Here is a 14,408-nt window from a genome sequence, read left to right on the forward strand (position 1 = left end):
TCTAAAATCCTGTTTAGCAATGCACAGATAAGCTGTAAACATTGAATTGGTTTAGATGGAACTAAATTTAATGGAATTAAATTTAATAGGATAAGGCTATAGAAAAACAAAACTCAAGCTGAGAGAGGTCAAACATTTTCTGTGCAAGGAAAACAAAATAAGCTGTTAGTGTATCAGTGCTGGCAAAAAAAAAAATGAAGTCTTCTTTTTCACTCAAAGTTAGCATCCTATCAGTATAGTTTCAACCCATCACTCTTCACCACTATCTCTAAAATAATTGCGAAAATTACTGAATAAAAAAATTACTGAGTAAAATAAGCAATCAATAGTTATAACTTTGATGAGATCAAAATATTCTAAGGAAGCAATTTTAAATATTTGATCTCTCTGTGAAGAATAAGTGTCAAAACAGGTAGACTATAAGTTATCTAAGATGAAAAATAATCAGCAAAATATCATAGAACATAAAATTGGTGTGCTATTTAATAATATAAGAAATGCAAACAGAGGCCTGAGTGATATAGTACAGAGAGTAGGACGTTTACCTTGCACATGGCCATCCTGGGATTTATTTCTTCATCCCAATAAAGTCCCCTAAGTCTACCAGGAGTGATTCCTGAGTGCCGAGCCAAAAGTAATCCCTGAGTACTTCCAGGTGTATTCCAAAAGAAACAAACAAAAAGAAAAATTTGATCATTAAAAATTAAAGGGAGATTAAAAGTGTACAGAGAAAAAGTGTCAACAAATGGCCCCTAAGTTGCGTATTGACCAAGTATTGACTTGGTTACAAATTCCTCCATATCCAAGTTTTTTTTTCTTTTTTGGGAGAGAGTGGAGAGAGAGAGAGAGAGAGAGAGAGAGAGAGAGAGAGAGAGAGAGAGAGAGAGGAGGGAGGAAGAGAGAGGGGGAGAGGGGGAAAGAAGAAAGGAGTAAGAGGGAGAGAGAGGGGGGAAGAGGGAGGAGAGAGAGGAAAGAAAAGAAAGGAGGGGAGAGGGACAGGGAGGGAGAAAGAGGGAGAGAAAGAGAAAGGAATGACAGGGAGAGGGAGAGAGAGGGGAGGGGAGAGAGAGGGGGAGGAGAGGGACAGGGAGGGAGAAAGGGGGAGAGATAGAAAGGAATGACCGAGAGAGGAAGAGAGGGAGAAGGGGAGGGAGAGAGAGAGAGGGAGGGAGGAAGAGAGAGGAAAAGAAGGATAGGGAGGGGGAGAGAGAGGGAGAGGAGGAGGGAGAGGAAGAGAGGAAAAGGAGAGAGAGAGAGAGGACGGAGAAAGGGAGGTAGAGAGCATATCCAAGTTTTTTTAAACAGGAATTTTGCAATTTCAAAAATGAGTGCAAGAAAAATACCCAAAAAGAAGTCATCCCTGATAAATAATGAACATATTAAAAGGCTGAAACACCTCAAAATGAGCTTAGAAGGCTGTTTTTTGAATTCCTTCTCATGTCTTTTTTAGGAATAAGGAAAATATTAAGCTTCTCTGACCTGCTTTGCTTTATTTCAAGTTAAAACAAACTCATGCTTTTATCTCACCTCTCCTCTCCCCCGCTTCTCAATTATTAGCAGATAGATTAGGCGAGATCTAAATTCTTTCTCCTTGCTTGATTAAAGGATTCTTGGAGCTCGGTTGGCTTGCTTCCAACACCAGAAGAAAATGAAAAGAAAATTGTCTGATTGTCCACTTTCCTTTTGTGTTAGCTATCATCAAAAACCAATAATAAAGATAACTAACCATGTCTCATCCAGTGAATGCGTGTTATTTGTTGGTAACACATAATTCCACCCAAATCAAGCCTCATATAACATATAACAGCCTTTTCATTAACTACCACATATTTAACCACTACTTCCCAAAGGGGATTGCTAACACAGAACAAGAAGCCAAGTATTTAGCCTCATTCATCTACCAGAACAACCACCTTCCCAAAATATTTTTGACATTTTCCCCAGATTCCCAATGATTGGCAGAATCTTCAGTTAATTTCTTCTTTCCTTATAGAAGCCACCAGATGCTTTATTTAAAAAAAAAAAAAAAAAAACTTATTTTGCTTTGTTTTACTTGGGGACCAAGTCAGCGATGCTCAGGGATTACTTCTGGCTCTGCACTCAGGAATTATTTGTGGCAGAATCTCAGGGATCATATGGGTTTCCGGGGATCAAATCTAGTTTGACTGCATGCAAGGCAAGAGCCTTGCCCCCTTGTACTGTCTTCTGGCCCCATGGATAGGCACAGAGGGGACCACGTATTTTAGCAGCACCGGGGGTGAGGGAGGAGGATATGGGAGGTAGGAAGGGAACGGAAGTGTAAGGAGGACAAATCGGTAATGGGAATCCCCTTGATTTTATGTTGATATGTACCTAAAATATTATTGTCAACAATATGTAAGCCACTATGATCAAAATAAAAATTATATTTAAAAAAATTAAAAAATAAATAAATAAGCCATATCAGCCCCTCTCCTGTCCTTGTTCTCTTGGAGGAAAAACTTCAGATTAAAAAAAACTTAGATTTCTTACTAAGAGACTCTATACATGCTTAATTATAGACTCTATAGACTATAGAATTATAGAATTATAATTATAGAATTATAGACTCTATAGGTGTTGGAATCTCTTGAGTGACCTTTCTCAATAATCCAAATAACTGTCCCAATATGACTTGTTCTTGTATCTCTACATTTCCATATAGATGTAAAGAAGTGGTTGTTATTATTTTAAGTTCTCTTTCATTAGACACAAACATTATATTGAAATTACTGAGGACTGTGAGGAAAGATAGAAATAACCAAGCACAAAAACTCAGGGACTCTCTTTCATAAAGAACCTCTTCTCCTTAAGCTTCTCTGCCTCTCTTTTGTGTTTTCATGTTTTTATCTTTGGGTGACCAATAAATTTTAAAAGGGCAATTCCATCACATAGAATGATAGTTAACTGAGGTAAAATAAATCTTATCAGAATGAGTATGTGCTCGTTGGGTTAAATTTCTGGTCAGGATCCATGTCTCTAACTTTAGAAATATCCTTTCCAGGGGCCGGGAAGGTGGCGCTACAGGTTAGGTGTCTGCCTTGCAAGCGGATGGACCGCGGTTCGATCCCCCCGGTGTCCCATATGGCTCCCCAAGCCAGGGGCGATTTCTGAGCTCATAGCCAGGAGTAACCCCTGAGCGTCAAATGGGTGTGGCCGAAAAACCAAAAAAAAAAAAAAAAAAAAGAAATATCCTTTCCAATTCCCAGTTCCAAATGCTTGAGAAGAATAGTGGAGAAAGAAAAAGACAAGATTTTTCAGTCACTTAATTTTCATAAATGACATCATGAATTATATAGTGCTGTTGCTAAGGAGATATATCAGAAGGAAACAAAGAAATTGATTGCACCAAAGAGGAATAGCCATGGATTTTGGAGAACCATTCTGTTCTCTGAATTGTTATGATTAGTTTTCTCTGTGAACAAAGGCATCTTAGTCTCCTAAAAATACCCAATCTTTTATCCATTCAGCAGAGAACAAAGAAAACATCAAGATAGTACTTATAACTCTCTTTCATTTAATAGTACATAGGATGAAGGCCATTTTCCTGCCATATTTATCAAAAATAGGGACACCTCCCCATCTTATTTCAAGTAATAACAACCAATTGGCCAAGAATTAGCAGATAATATCTTGAAGATTCTCAAATAGAAGTGTGTCTTTTCTCTAAGCTAACTATAAATTTGTAGGACCCATTTTCCCCATAAACTAAGCGCGCGCGCACACACACACACACACACACACACACACACACACACACACACACACATACACATAACACACACATCCACTCTAGAAAACAAAGATGGAAACAATCAATTTGAGGCATCTTGTGAGATGCCTCAAAATTGAGCAACCAGGAAAGGCAAAGCAAGTGTAAGAGCTCTATCTCTGACAAAACTAATGTTTGAACCATCCTGACAGAACTTCACCCACCAGTAACTTCCAGAACTTCTGGCTCTGGGAAATGAAAAGAGAAATAATTTTGAGCACAAATATTTGGAAACCACTGAGAACTTGAATCTGTTTTATTTATTTTTTCCTGTCTGTTGCCAAACCCAGGTTTACAATGAGCATTCATGAAAGATCCTTACTCTCTCATGAACTGAGACATTGGAGAAACCATCTTCCCAGGACAACCTGTGATGTTACTCTGATTTTGTTGTAAATATTTTTGGCAAATGTGAATCTAATGATCGAATGCCTATTTTCCCTATAGCAGTTTTTAAATTTGTGAGACAAATGGCTCTGCACAATGAATCCACAACATGAGTGCAAATCTCTGACCTTGTTTTATGAACAAAGACAAGTTTTATGAACGTTAGTTCTCTGCCCAACCTACCACCAAAGAAGAGTTTATGGGAAAACAATGGTAGCCTAATGTCTCTGTAAACTAGGAAATATGTAAGTCATATTGGTATTTATTCTTGTGCTATGATAGGTTTTATATAGAAAGATCAAAGGTTTGTATATCATGGGCTGTTGTGTTTATTGTCTTTCCAGTCCACCTCCCTGAGCTGTTGTTGATAACAAGAAATCATGATGAGTAAATGCTTTTGTTCAACTTTTGTGGTACCTCTTGATATAGAAGCTTCTTAAATGTTGGTGGTACTGACTTCACATATTGGTGGAGAGAAAGCAAAGTTAGTAACTGGTGGAGAAAAAGCAAACTTAATGATAACACCATGTAGGTGTTCATAGAAGAGTGAAGTAGGGTTACACTAAAGGAGGCTGAAAAATACTGGTGCTTCTACCAATATAGCTAGCAAAAAAACAAGTCCACTCTTATGCAATCTCCACCTCAACATGCCAAGATGTGTCTTTTTTTTTTTTTTTTGGCCAATGCTTGTCACCTAGACTCTTCCTAACAATTTCCAGAAAAACTCATTTTTCAACTTGATTTTGTAATCAAATCCAGATCTTTGTCATGAGTAAATTTCTTTCTCACATGATATAGCAAGTATAGCAAGAAAATGCAAGTTTGGGGGATAAAAACATTTGGTTCAACCTCTTCTTCTGCTATCTGGGTGGCTGTAATACTTGATTCCTTGAGTCTCCATGTTTACATATTTTTCTTTATTTTAAATTTCCAGTTTCATTTTTCCCCTTTCTTGTTGTTTTGTTGTTGCTGCATTTACCGGAAGTCTCACACCTCTGGTTCCTTGTACCTTTAGTTGAGGTGCTTGTGTACATTGGATCATGGTGCATTCTGCACATATCTGTATGTGATGCCAGAGATGCCAAACAGCTTTCAACCCATGTCTTATGCCTTCAAAGCAGGCACCCCAACACCATTCTTGTGACCACAGTTGTGTGTGTGTGTGTGTGTGTGTGTGTGTGTGTGTGTGTGTGTGTGTGTGTAAAGTCAAAGTCAAGTCCTTGTTTCATCAGAGTGGAAATTAGGCAGTGGATGCTGTTAAGATCTGTGGTACAGGACTAAGATCCTTGTATTTTTCTTTCATTCCATTGTCTTATACTTGATCTATTTATTTTGTGATAAAATCTAAATTATACAATTGTCACTAGCATTTACCAGTTTCCTAGCATTCAGAACATTCACACCACCATCCAACTTCAGAATTTTTCCTTCTTCCCTACAGAAAATCTATATCTGTAAAATAAAAACATAAATATAGTCCACTGGTTGGGTGAGGCTACCCTAGGCACTGTGTTTCTAATCCTTCAGGCGGATGGGTCTGATGAAGCAGGGTAGCAGCAGATAATAATACACCAAGCCAGTGAGTTAATGTTTCACTGGAGTTAGTCTGCTTTATTCTTCATGGTCTTTATCTGTCATCTGCCTTTTCTATCTGCCATGTGCTCTCACTGCCCTGTGCTGCCTATGCCATGTACTTCTCTCTCTAGCCCAAAGCCAGCTTCCTTTCTGTATTATCCTGAACCCCACCCACCAGGGTGAGGGAAGGTTCTATAATATAGGTGGGCTTTTACATACCAAAATAAGTGGTTGAAGGAAAAGGAAATTGGGGAAGGGTTCACTTTATGTATATTCACTGAACACCAAGTTTAATGGTATCAGTGAGCTATTCTCCTCACCTGTGGCAACTACCAGTCTATTCTCTAACTACAATATTTTTTTATGTTGGGGGTTGCATCTGCAGTTCTTGGGGCTTACTCCTGACTCTGTGCTCAAGAGTATTTCTTGTGAGGCTCAGATGACTATATAGGTACTGGGGATCAAACCCAGGTCAGTCATCTGTAAGGAAAGCACATACTCACTTTACTATCTCTCTGACCCCAAATCTAGTGTTTTAGACACATCACTTATATTTGAATCAAATGTTTGTCTTTTGTTTTTTTTTTTTGTTTTGTTTTTTGTTTTTGTATTTTGAGCCACATATGGGAGTACTCAGGGCTTATTCCTGGCTCTGCACTCAGAATTCACTCCTGGCAGTGTTTAGGAGACCATATAGGGGAGCAGGAATTAAGCCTGATAGAGAATATGATAGATAAATGCCTTTTCTGCTGTACTGTAGCTCTGGCCCCATATTTGTCCTTCCATGATTGATCTATTTCAATCATATATATATATGTTTGTATGTATATATGTGTGTGTGTGTGATATCTTTCTAGGAGTTGTCAAAATTTGGGGGCTGTACAGTTCAACAGTAAAGCATTTGCATTACACATATAAGACACTGAGCTTGCTTCCTAGCATGTTCAAAGTCAAAGAAGGGAAGGCCCTACTGCTGCCCTGGCATCAACTTAATCCATAACACCCTGACGACTTGGTAACAGCCACAACCTCCTTTCAGGCAGAGTTCTCTACATTGCCACCTAATGGTCAGATGAAACCAGAAAATGCTCCCTGTCACCCTGTCTTCAACATAGGATCTGTGCAGAAATCAGGATATTTGACTACAGAAACCTGATGAGAACAACAATCATGATTATGAAGAGCTTTTACTGGGACCACAGAGAAAGATTTTTGGGGTTGGACAACTTAGTATGCCTGGAGCCTATAGTTGTTCTTATGCTGGGATACTTCATATTCTCCCAGTTTTTTAGGCCAAGGGTTTTTCCTTTCTATTTTCCCCATATTTTGCTGTGCCTATGCAAACACCAAGAACTGCCACACACACACACACACACACACACACACACACACACACACACACACCTTTTTAATTGTATTTTTATCTCTTATCTTTTAAAAAAAAAGAGCTTGCTAATCCTTCTGCTATTGTATTAATAACTTTATTGGAGATACAATAATTTTCACAAATATACTTGCTACTGAACTTTTTCTTCTTTTATTTACTCTTTCACTTTTTTGTTTTTATATCTATTTTTCAATAACTTTGCTTACACTTAGCTTGAAATAAATGTATTATGATCAGTTAATGTCAACTATGTGATGCATTTTCTTTAAATAAAAAAATTTTTTTAATATTTTTATTTTATGCCACATCCAGTAGCACCCAGGAGTCACTCCTGGCTCTGTGCTCAGAAATTATTACTGGAAGGCTGGGGGTGTCATACAGGATGCCAGGGATTGAATCGAGTCTTGTATGCAAGGCAATTTGCCTACCTGCTGCACTATCATGCTGACCCCAGATAAGTAATTTTTTAAGTGTTTTTAATTTTTTAATTAAGAAAAATACATTTATTTAGAAAAATGTAAGAGATATTATATATCCCAGTTTGTGATGTGGGTGGCCGAGAATAAATTAGAAAAGAAACTATTTGGGAGTGCTTCTGTTTTTTCAATTTCCTGAAATAGCCTGAAAAGAATTGGTAGTAGTTCCTCATAAAAGTTTTGAAATAATTAATTAGTAAATATATCTGGGTTTGGGCTTTTGTTTTGGGAAAGACTTTTGATTTCCAATTAATTTCCTCAAAATATATGTGTCCATTTAGATATAATAGATCATCCTGATTCAACCGTGGAAGATTGAAGTCCAAGAATTTATCCATTTCTTCCAGATTCTCATGTTTTGTGGCAAAAAGTTTCTCAATGTGCTCTCTGATTACCCTTTGAATCTCTGTAGTATCTGTAGTGATCTCCCTTTTCATTTCTAATCTGATTTATTATGTTTCACTCTGTCCCTTTCTTTATTAGTTTTGCTAGTGGTTTTTCAATCTTGTTTATTTTTTCAAAGAACCAACTTTTGCTTTCATTGACCTTTCAGATTGTTTTCTGGAATTTCCACTTAATTGATTTATGCTCTAACCTTTGTTATTTCCTTTGGCCTACCTACTTTTGGTTTCTTTTGTTGATCATTTTCTAATTTTATAAGCTATGTCATTAAGCTATTTATGTATGCTCCTTCTTCCTTCCTGATGTGTGCTTGCAAAGCTATAAATTTTCCTCTTAGTGCCACTTTTGCTGTGTCCCACAATTCTGATCATTTGTTTCCAGGAATCTTTTGATTTCCTCTCTGACCCACTGATTGTTCAGTAGTGAGGTGTTTAATTTCCAAGTGTTAATGTTTTTCTTCTGTGTTCCTTTGTAGTTTACTTCTAATTTCAGTGCATTGTGATCTAAGAAGGTAGTTTGTACAATTTCTATCCTGATTTTATGGAGGTATGGTTTACGGACCAGCATGTGGTATGTCCTAGAATGACCTATGAGCATTGGAGAAGAATGTGTATCCAGTTTTCTGGGGATGCAGTGCCCTATATAAATTTACTTGGTCACTTTCTCCATTTCTCCTTCCAGAGCTAATATATTCTTGAGTTTTAGCCTGATTGACCTGTCAGGGCAGGGCAGTGTTGAGCTCTCCCACTATTATTGTGTTGCTATTCATGACTTCTTTCAGATTTGTCAACAATTGTGTTAAATATTTTGCTGATCCCTCTAATTTTGTCATTTTTTTCTTTCCTAATGTAAGCCGTATTGCTATGAGTTTCCCCCTAATTACTGCTCTTTCTGTGTCCCATAGATTTTTAATGTTTCTTCATTATCATGAATCAAAGAATCTCTTTATTTCTTCTTCAATTATTTCTTTGCTCCAGCTGTTGTTGAGCAAATGTTTTTCAGTCATCAGGTGTTAGATTTTCTTCACATCTTCTTTTTACAGTCAATCTTGATCTCTGTGGCATTGTGTTCTGATAGGATGATAGGTCTAATTCTTATATTTGTGACTTTATGTAGGTTAGACTTGTGTCCTAAAATGTGGTTATTCTGGAGGAAATTACATGTGCATTTGAGAAGAATGTGTATTCAGCTTTTTGAGGATGAAAGGCCCTGTATAAATCCTTTAATCCTAATTCTTCTAGTTTCTCATTTAGGGCTGTCTTTGCTAATGTTCTGCCTAGTGGATCTGTCTAGAGGCAATAATGGGGTGTTGAAATCTCCCATTATTATCACATTTCTACCCATATGTTTCTCTAAGTTTGTAAGCAAAGCTTTACATTTTTTCTGGGTCTATATTTGCTGCATAGATAATCAAAATTAGTACTTCTTGGTCTATTGTTCCCATGATCAATAAATAGCATTTGCCTTTGTCTCTAAGGTTGAATGCAGTTTGGTCTGATATGAGTATGGCTGTCCCAGCTTCTTTTTTTTTTTTTTTTGGTCACACCTGGCTAGACTCAGGAGTTATTCCTGGCTTGCTAACATGATTTTCAGTTCCTTCAATTCCATTTATATGGATTCTCTCATCTTCTGAAAGAGTTCTTTGAGTTGGTTGAATTGGTCATCTAGATTTCTTAATTTCCCAGGGGAGTCACTCCTTGATTTCCATTGCTAAAGCATTAAGTGTTGATTTTAGGTCTTCTTCTATAAGGCTCAGACATTTGGATGGATGGAAATTTGCCAGGATTTCTCTCCATATCCCCAATTCTAAGTATCTTCCTTAGCTTCCCCACTGTTCTTTGCATTTAGTGGTTTGGAATGCTTGATTATCAGGGTGTTTAAGGAAATGATCTCTTGAACTGTTTGTATGAAAGATGGCTTGAGGGGCCGGAGAGATAGCATGGAGGTAAGGCGTTTACCTTTCATGCAGAAGGTCATCAGTTCAAATCCCAGAGTCCCATATGATCCCCCGAGCCTGCCAGGAGCAATTTCTGAGCACGGAGCCAGGAAAAACCCCTGAGCACTGCCAGGTGTGAACCCCCCCCAAAAAAAAAAAGAAAGATGGCTTGACATATATCTTCTTTAGAGGTTATTTTTCTAAACAAGCAAGGTTATCTATGTATGATAAAAAAAACATATTGCAAACTAGTACATCTGTGCAGTTTGAGAAAAGGATGATTGATGAAAAGGAGGAGAGTTCCCTGTTCCATGCTCACACACAGATCTGAATGGCTCCAGGGGCAGATAATCAAAAATGGCACTGGAACCCAGAAGAAGGCTGAGGAAAGACCTTAAAGACAGCCCCATTCATGTTTGGTGGGAGAGATTAGGACAGGACGGAAGGTTCCCTGTTCTTGACCAGACACAAATCTGACTGGCTGCAGGGGGGTGCAGACAATTAGGAATCTAGAGATTATTCTTGACCTGTTGAATATTCTTAGATTCTTTGTCAAATATTAATTATAGAACACATATGACTTCATTTTTGTTTATTAAATAAAGGGGGAAATATGATATTTATATAGGTATCTCAACTAGTACACACATTCTCTAGTTTAATTTTTGCTCTGATATATTCCACCAAGTATTTTCCATGTTGTTCAATAACAAAAGGATCTATGAATTAAAAATTTTGTGAAAATCTACATACTACATTGTGGCATTACAGATTCAAAATACATTCATATAAAGGTTCTGAAATCTACAGCACCACAAAGTAATTTTTATGCTTTAAAAATGAAAGCAATGTCACTTTAATTATGTAGAGCATACAAAAGTATGTTCTATAATCCCCACAGAAAAATAGGAGAGAAAAATGATTTGCAATTCGCATCCAGGACAGATGTGTACAAGACTAACAATACTAGTCAAAGCTCTGATTTTCTAACCCTAAAGGACCACAAAGCTAGAATAAATACATTTTATGCACATTCTACATCTATTTGCATAATTTGATACAATCCTCCAGAGCATTTTCTCTGGGTGACTGCTAATATGTATGAAAATTGTAGTTTTGAAAACTTTCTAAAATTAGATTGCTCAGATGCACATTTGGTTACGTGCTCTGATTTTTTTTTTTTCATCCAGCATGCCTTTGATAGGGCTAATACTTTGATCAATGCACTGGGCTTTCCAAAAGTGCCCCAATCCTAATAATAGGACCCAACATTTTGACTTTATGCTCTATTACGAATTAAGCAAACAGAGCATGGTAGGTATGTTTTCTTGATTTCAGGGAAAGGTGAGGGGAGAAAGCCGTATTGTCATGACAGAGATTTAGTCAAGGATCCATAGCTTCTGCTTCAATTAGTTACTTCAACTTTGCATTAATTAGATTTCTAGAAAAGCAGTGTTTATTTTTTTTCAGTATTTTGCCACTCCACTGCACTGTTAAGTTTCTGGGCCTAATTCCAAGATGTTCTCATCTCCCCCATGGTATTGTAAATTATACCTGGTTAGTTTTCTGTTGTGATTATCAAAGAAGAAAAAAATAAAAGAATTTCCATCCAATTGCCCTTACCACATTTTATACATTTTTTCTGGGTTAATATATGCCAGACATCAATATAAATACTATTCAGATTAAATATTGATGTCTCTATTCTACACAGAGACCATTCATTGATACGACACCCAAGAAACATGTTTATATTCTCCCAACCTAAAGACCAATTCACCTGCAGAATCCAGTATGTTGCACATCCATCAGTCTATATGCAAAATGCCACACTAATAAATGATGTATCCATCTCAGCTGCTGGGCCTTGACTACAAAAAAACTCAAATCCTATCAGATCGGAATCTAAGAGGTTTCTTGCCTGATTGATTCACTCTGAGTAAGTGGCACTAGGCTTGGTTTCATTTCACTCAAATCTAATTGCGCCCTAGTGCTAATGGCTTAATGGGACACCATGGCACCATATCCTGCAGATTTTAAATTAAAACTTGAGACCCCTCCCCGGACATGCACAGTACTCCAATTAGCACTAATTGGCAGTACACATGATTACCGAGTGAAAAACATGATTTTCTTGAAAATGCCATTTCCTCTCTCTTGCTTTCAAACCCCCAAATGCTAAAAAGAATAAACATAATAAGCACATGAGAAAATGAGATATAAAGATAGCTATGTAGTTTTTATATTGGCAGAAAAGGAAAACATATGGCTCCAGTGGGAAATAGTGTACCTAAAAGATAGTGAGACAAATATAACTTTTTATTGGAACGAGTAATTTTTGGTATAAAAAGACATGCATTTTGCAGGATACATTGCTAAGTAAAACAATGTTTAAGTTTTTAGGGATCACATTATATTAACTTTTCCACAGAATATTAAAAAAGAGTGAAAGGATGTATATATCAAAATGTAAAGATTAATTACATCTTATGAGCTAGAAATAGTGTTGCTGTTTACCTTGCTTATTGTTCTTTAAAAATACATTATTTTTGCAAATTAAAACATTCTTCAAAGTCATTCATTGAATCTAATAGAAAAATGTAGCAGACTAATTTATTTTGGAGCACTTTATTTTTTTTTCTAACTTTATTTAAACACTATGATTCACAAAGTTATCCATGGGGCCGGTGAGGTGGCGCTAAAGGTAAAGTGTCTGCCTTGCAAGCGCTAGCCAAGGAAGGACCACGGTTCGATCCCCGGGCATCCCATATGGTCCCCCCAAGCCAGGGGCAATTTCTGAGCACTGAGCCAGGCCTGAGCATCAAATGGGTGTGGCCCGAAAAACCAAAAAACCAATAAACCAAAAAAACAGAAACAAAGTTATTCATAATGCAGTCGTTTGGGGCATTCAATTTTCCAGCACCAATCCCAGAGTGTGACCTTTCCTCCACAACTCTCTAATTTCCTACCCAGCCTCAAAGCCTGGTAACCTTAGCAAGCACAAAATACTTTTATTTTATATTGCTTGTTACAATAAAATGGTAAGTAGAATGATCAACAAATAGTTTAGTTAAATGAAATTTTGTAAAAAGTTGTTAGATCTCACAACGGTTTTATTAAAGGCCTGAGGAGTTTTTACTTATTGAGTTTCGTAAACTTCTCTACTATTTTCTGATCTAATTTCTATGTTCCTATTGGGCTGTCAATATTGTAGAATTTGGGAGTGTGGAGAGGTATGCCAGGCAATGCTTAGAGATAGCTCCTGGCTCTACACTCAGCAATTACTCCAAGTGGTGCTCAGTGGACCATATGGAGATGCCCAGGATGGAACTGGGTGGCTGCATGCCAGGCAAATTTTCTACTCACTGTGCTTGCTGCTCCAGCCCTGTATTGTGGAACTTAGAGGTGTCATGAGGTCGCATAAGTGCTTTAGAACTGGAAGGATTCTTGGCCTGTCACACCCCCAGAGGAGGTCACAAGAGTTTTTAGCCTGAATTTCAATGTACCTATGACTTTCATCAGCTTTGTATCTCTTCTGAGACTCTCTTAGTCTCTACATATCTCTCTTATGAGGTTCTCTTTGTATCTCTTCTATGAAGCTGTGAAGCTCAGCCATTTACATGGAGAAGCTATGAACTGAACATGGTGGAGTATTTTTATTTTTGTAATTTTGGGGGGGATTTTTGGGCCACACCCAGTGACACCCAGGGGTTACTCCTGGCTATGCGCTCAGAAATTGCTCTTGGCTTGGGGGACCATATGGGACTCCTGGGATTGAACTGAGATCCGTCCTGGGTCAGCCAACTGCAAGGCATATGCCCTATCGCTGTGCTATCACTCCAGCCCTTTTTTTGTTGTTTTAACTCTGGCTAACAATCATTGCCAAATTTCAGGGATTTCGCTTCAGTGGGAATCAATTATCATATTTTGTGATACTTTGTATTGATCCTTCATCACCAGCAACCCTCAGGCAGGGCACTGAGAATTTCATCAATAATATGCTGCTAGCCTCCAAATGAATTATGAGGAGAGATAGGAATTGTATAGATGCACAAAAAATGTGAGCAATAAAGAGACAATCACAAATGCCTGTTCTTGTGGACAATTCTATTGAATCCACCACCTGTGAGGATGCCTTTATGTTTATGTGTTTCTCTTTCAGAGCCAAAGATGTTTGTCTTGCTCTATGTTACAAGTTTTGCCATTTGCGCGAGTGGACAGTCGCGGAATAATCAGTTCAAAGGAGAAAGCTACTCCCCGAGATATATCTGTAGCATTCCTGGCTTACCTGGACCACCAGGGCCCCCTGGAGCAAATGGTTCTCCTGGACCTCATGGTCGGATTGGCCTTCCAGGAAGAGATGGTAGAGATGGCAGAAAAGGAGAAAAGGGTGAAAAGGGGGCTGAAGGTAATGAACAATGAAAGTCTGGTAACCCCTCATCTAACCCCCAACTT

General features: G+C 37.7%; 1 protein-coding gene across 1 annotated transcript in view; it reads left to right on the forward strand.

The window, feature by feature from the left end:
* The window catches only part of CC2D2A (coiled-coil and C2 domain containing 2A), a 183,671-nt gene that overhangs the window by 34,314 nt on the left and 134,949 nt on the right, over positions 1–14,408 (forward strand). Inside the window, exon 2 of the mRNA XM_049790229.1 lies at positions 14,116–14,361. Within this exon, the coding sequence (XP_049646186.1) occupies positions 14,116–14,361 (246 nt within the window). The remainder of the gene's footprint in view (positions 1–14,115; positions 14,362–14,408) is intronic.

Source organism: Suncus etruscus, chromosome 16, assembly GCF_024139225.1.
Source record: "Suncus etruscus isolate mSunEtr1 chromosome 16, mSunEtr1.pri.cur, whole genome shotgun sequence".
NCBI classification, from domain to species: Eukaryota; Metazoa; Chordata; class Mammalia; order Eulipotyphla; family Soricidae; genus Suncus; species Suncus etruscus.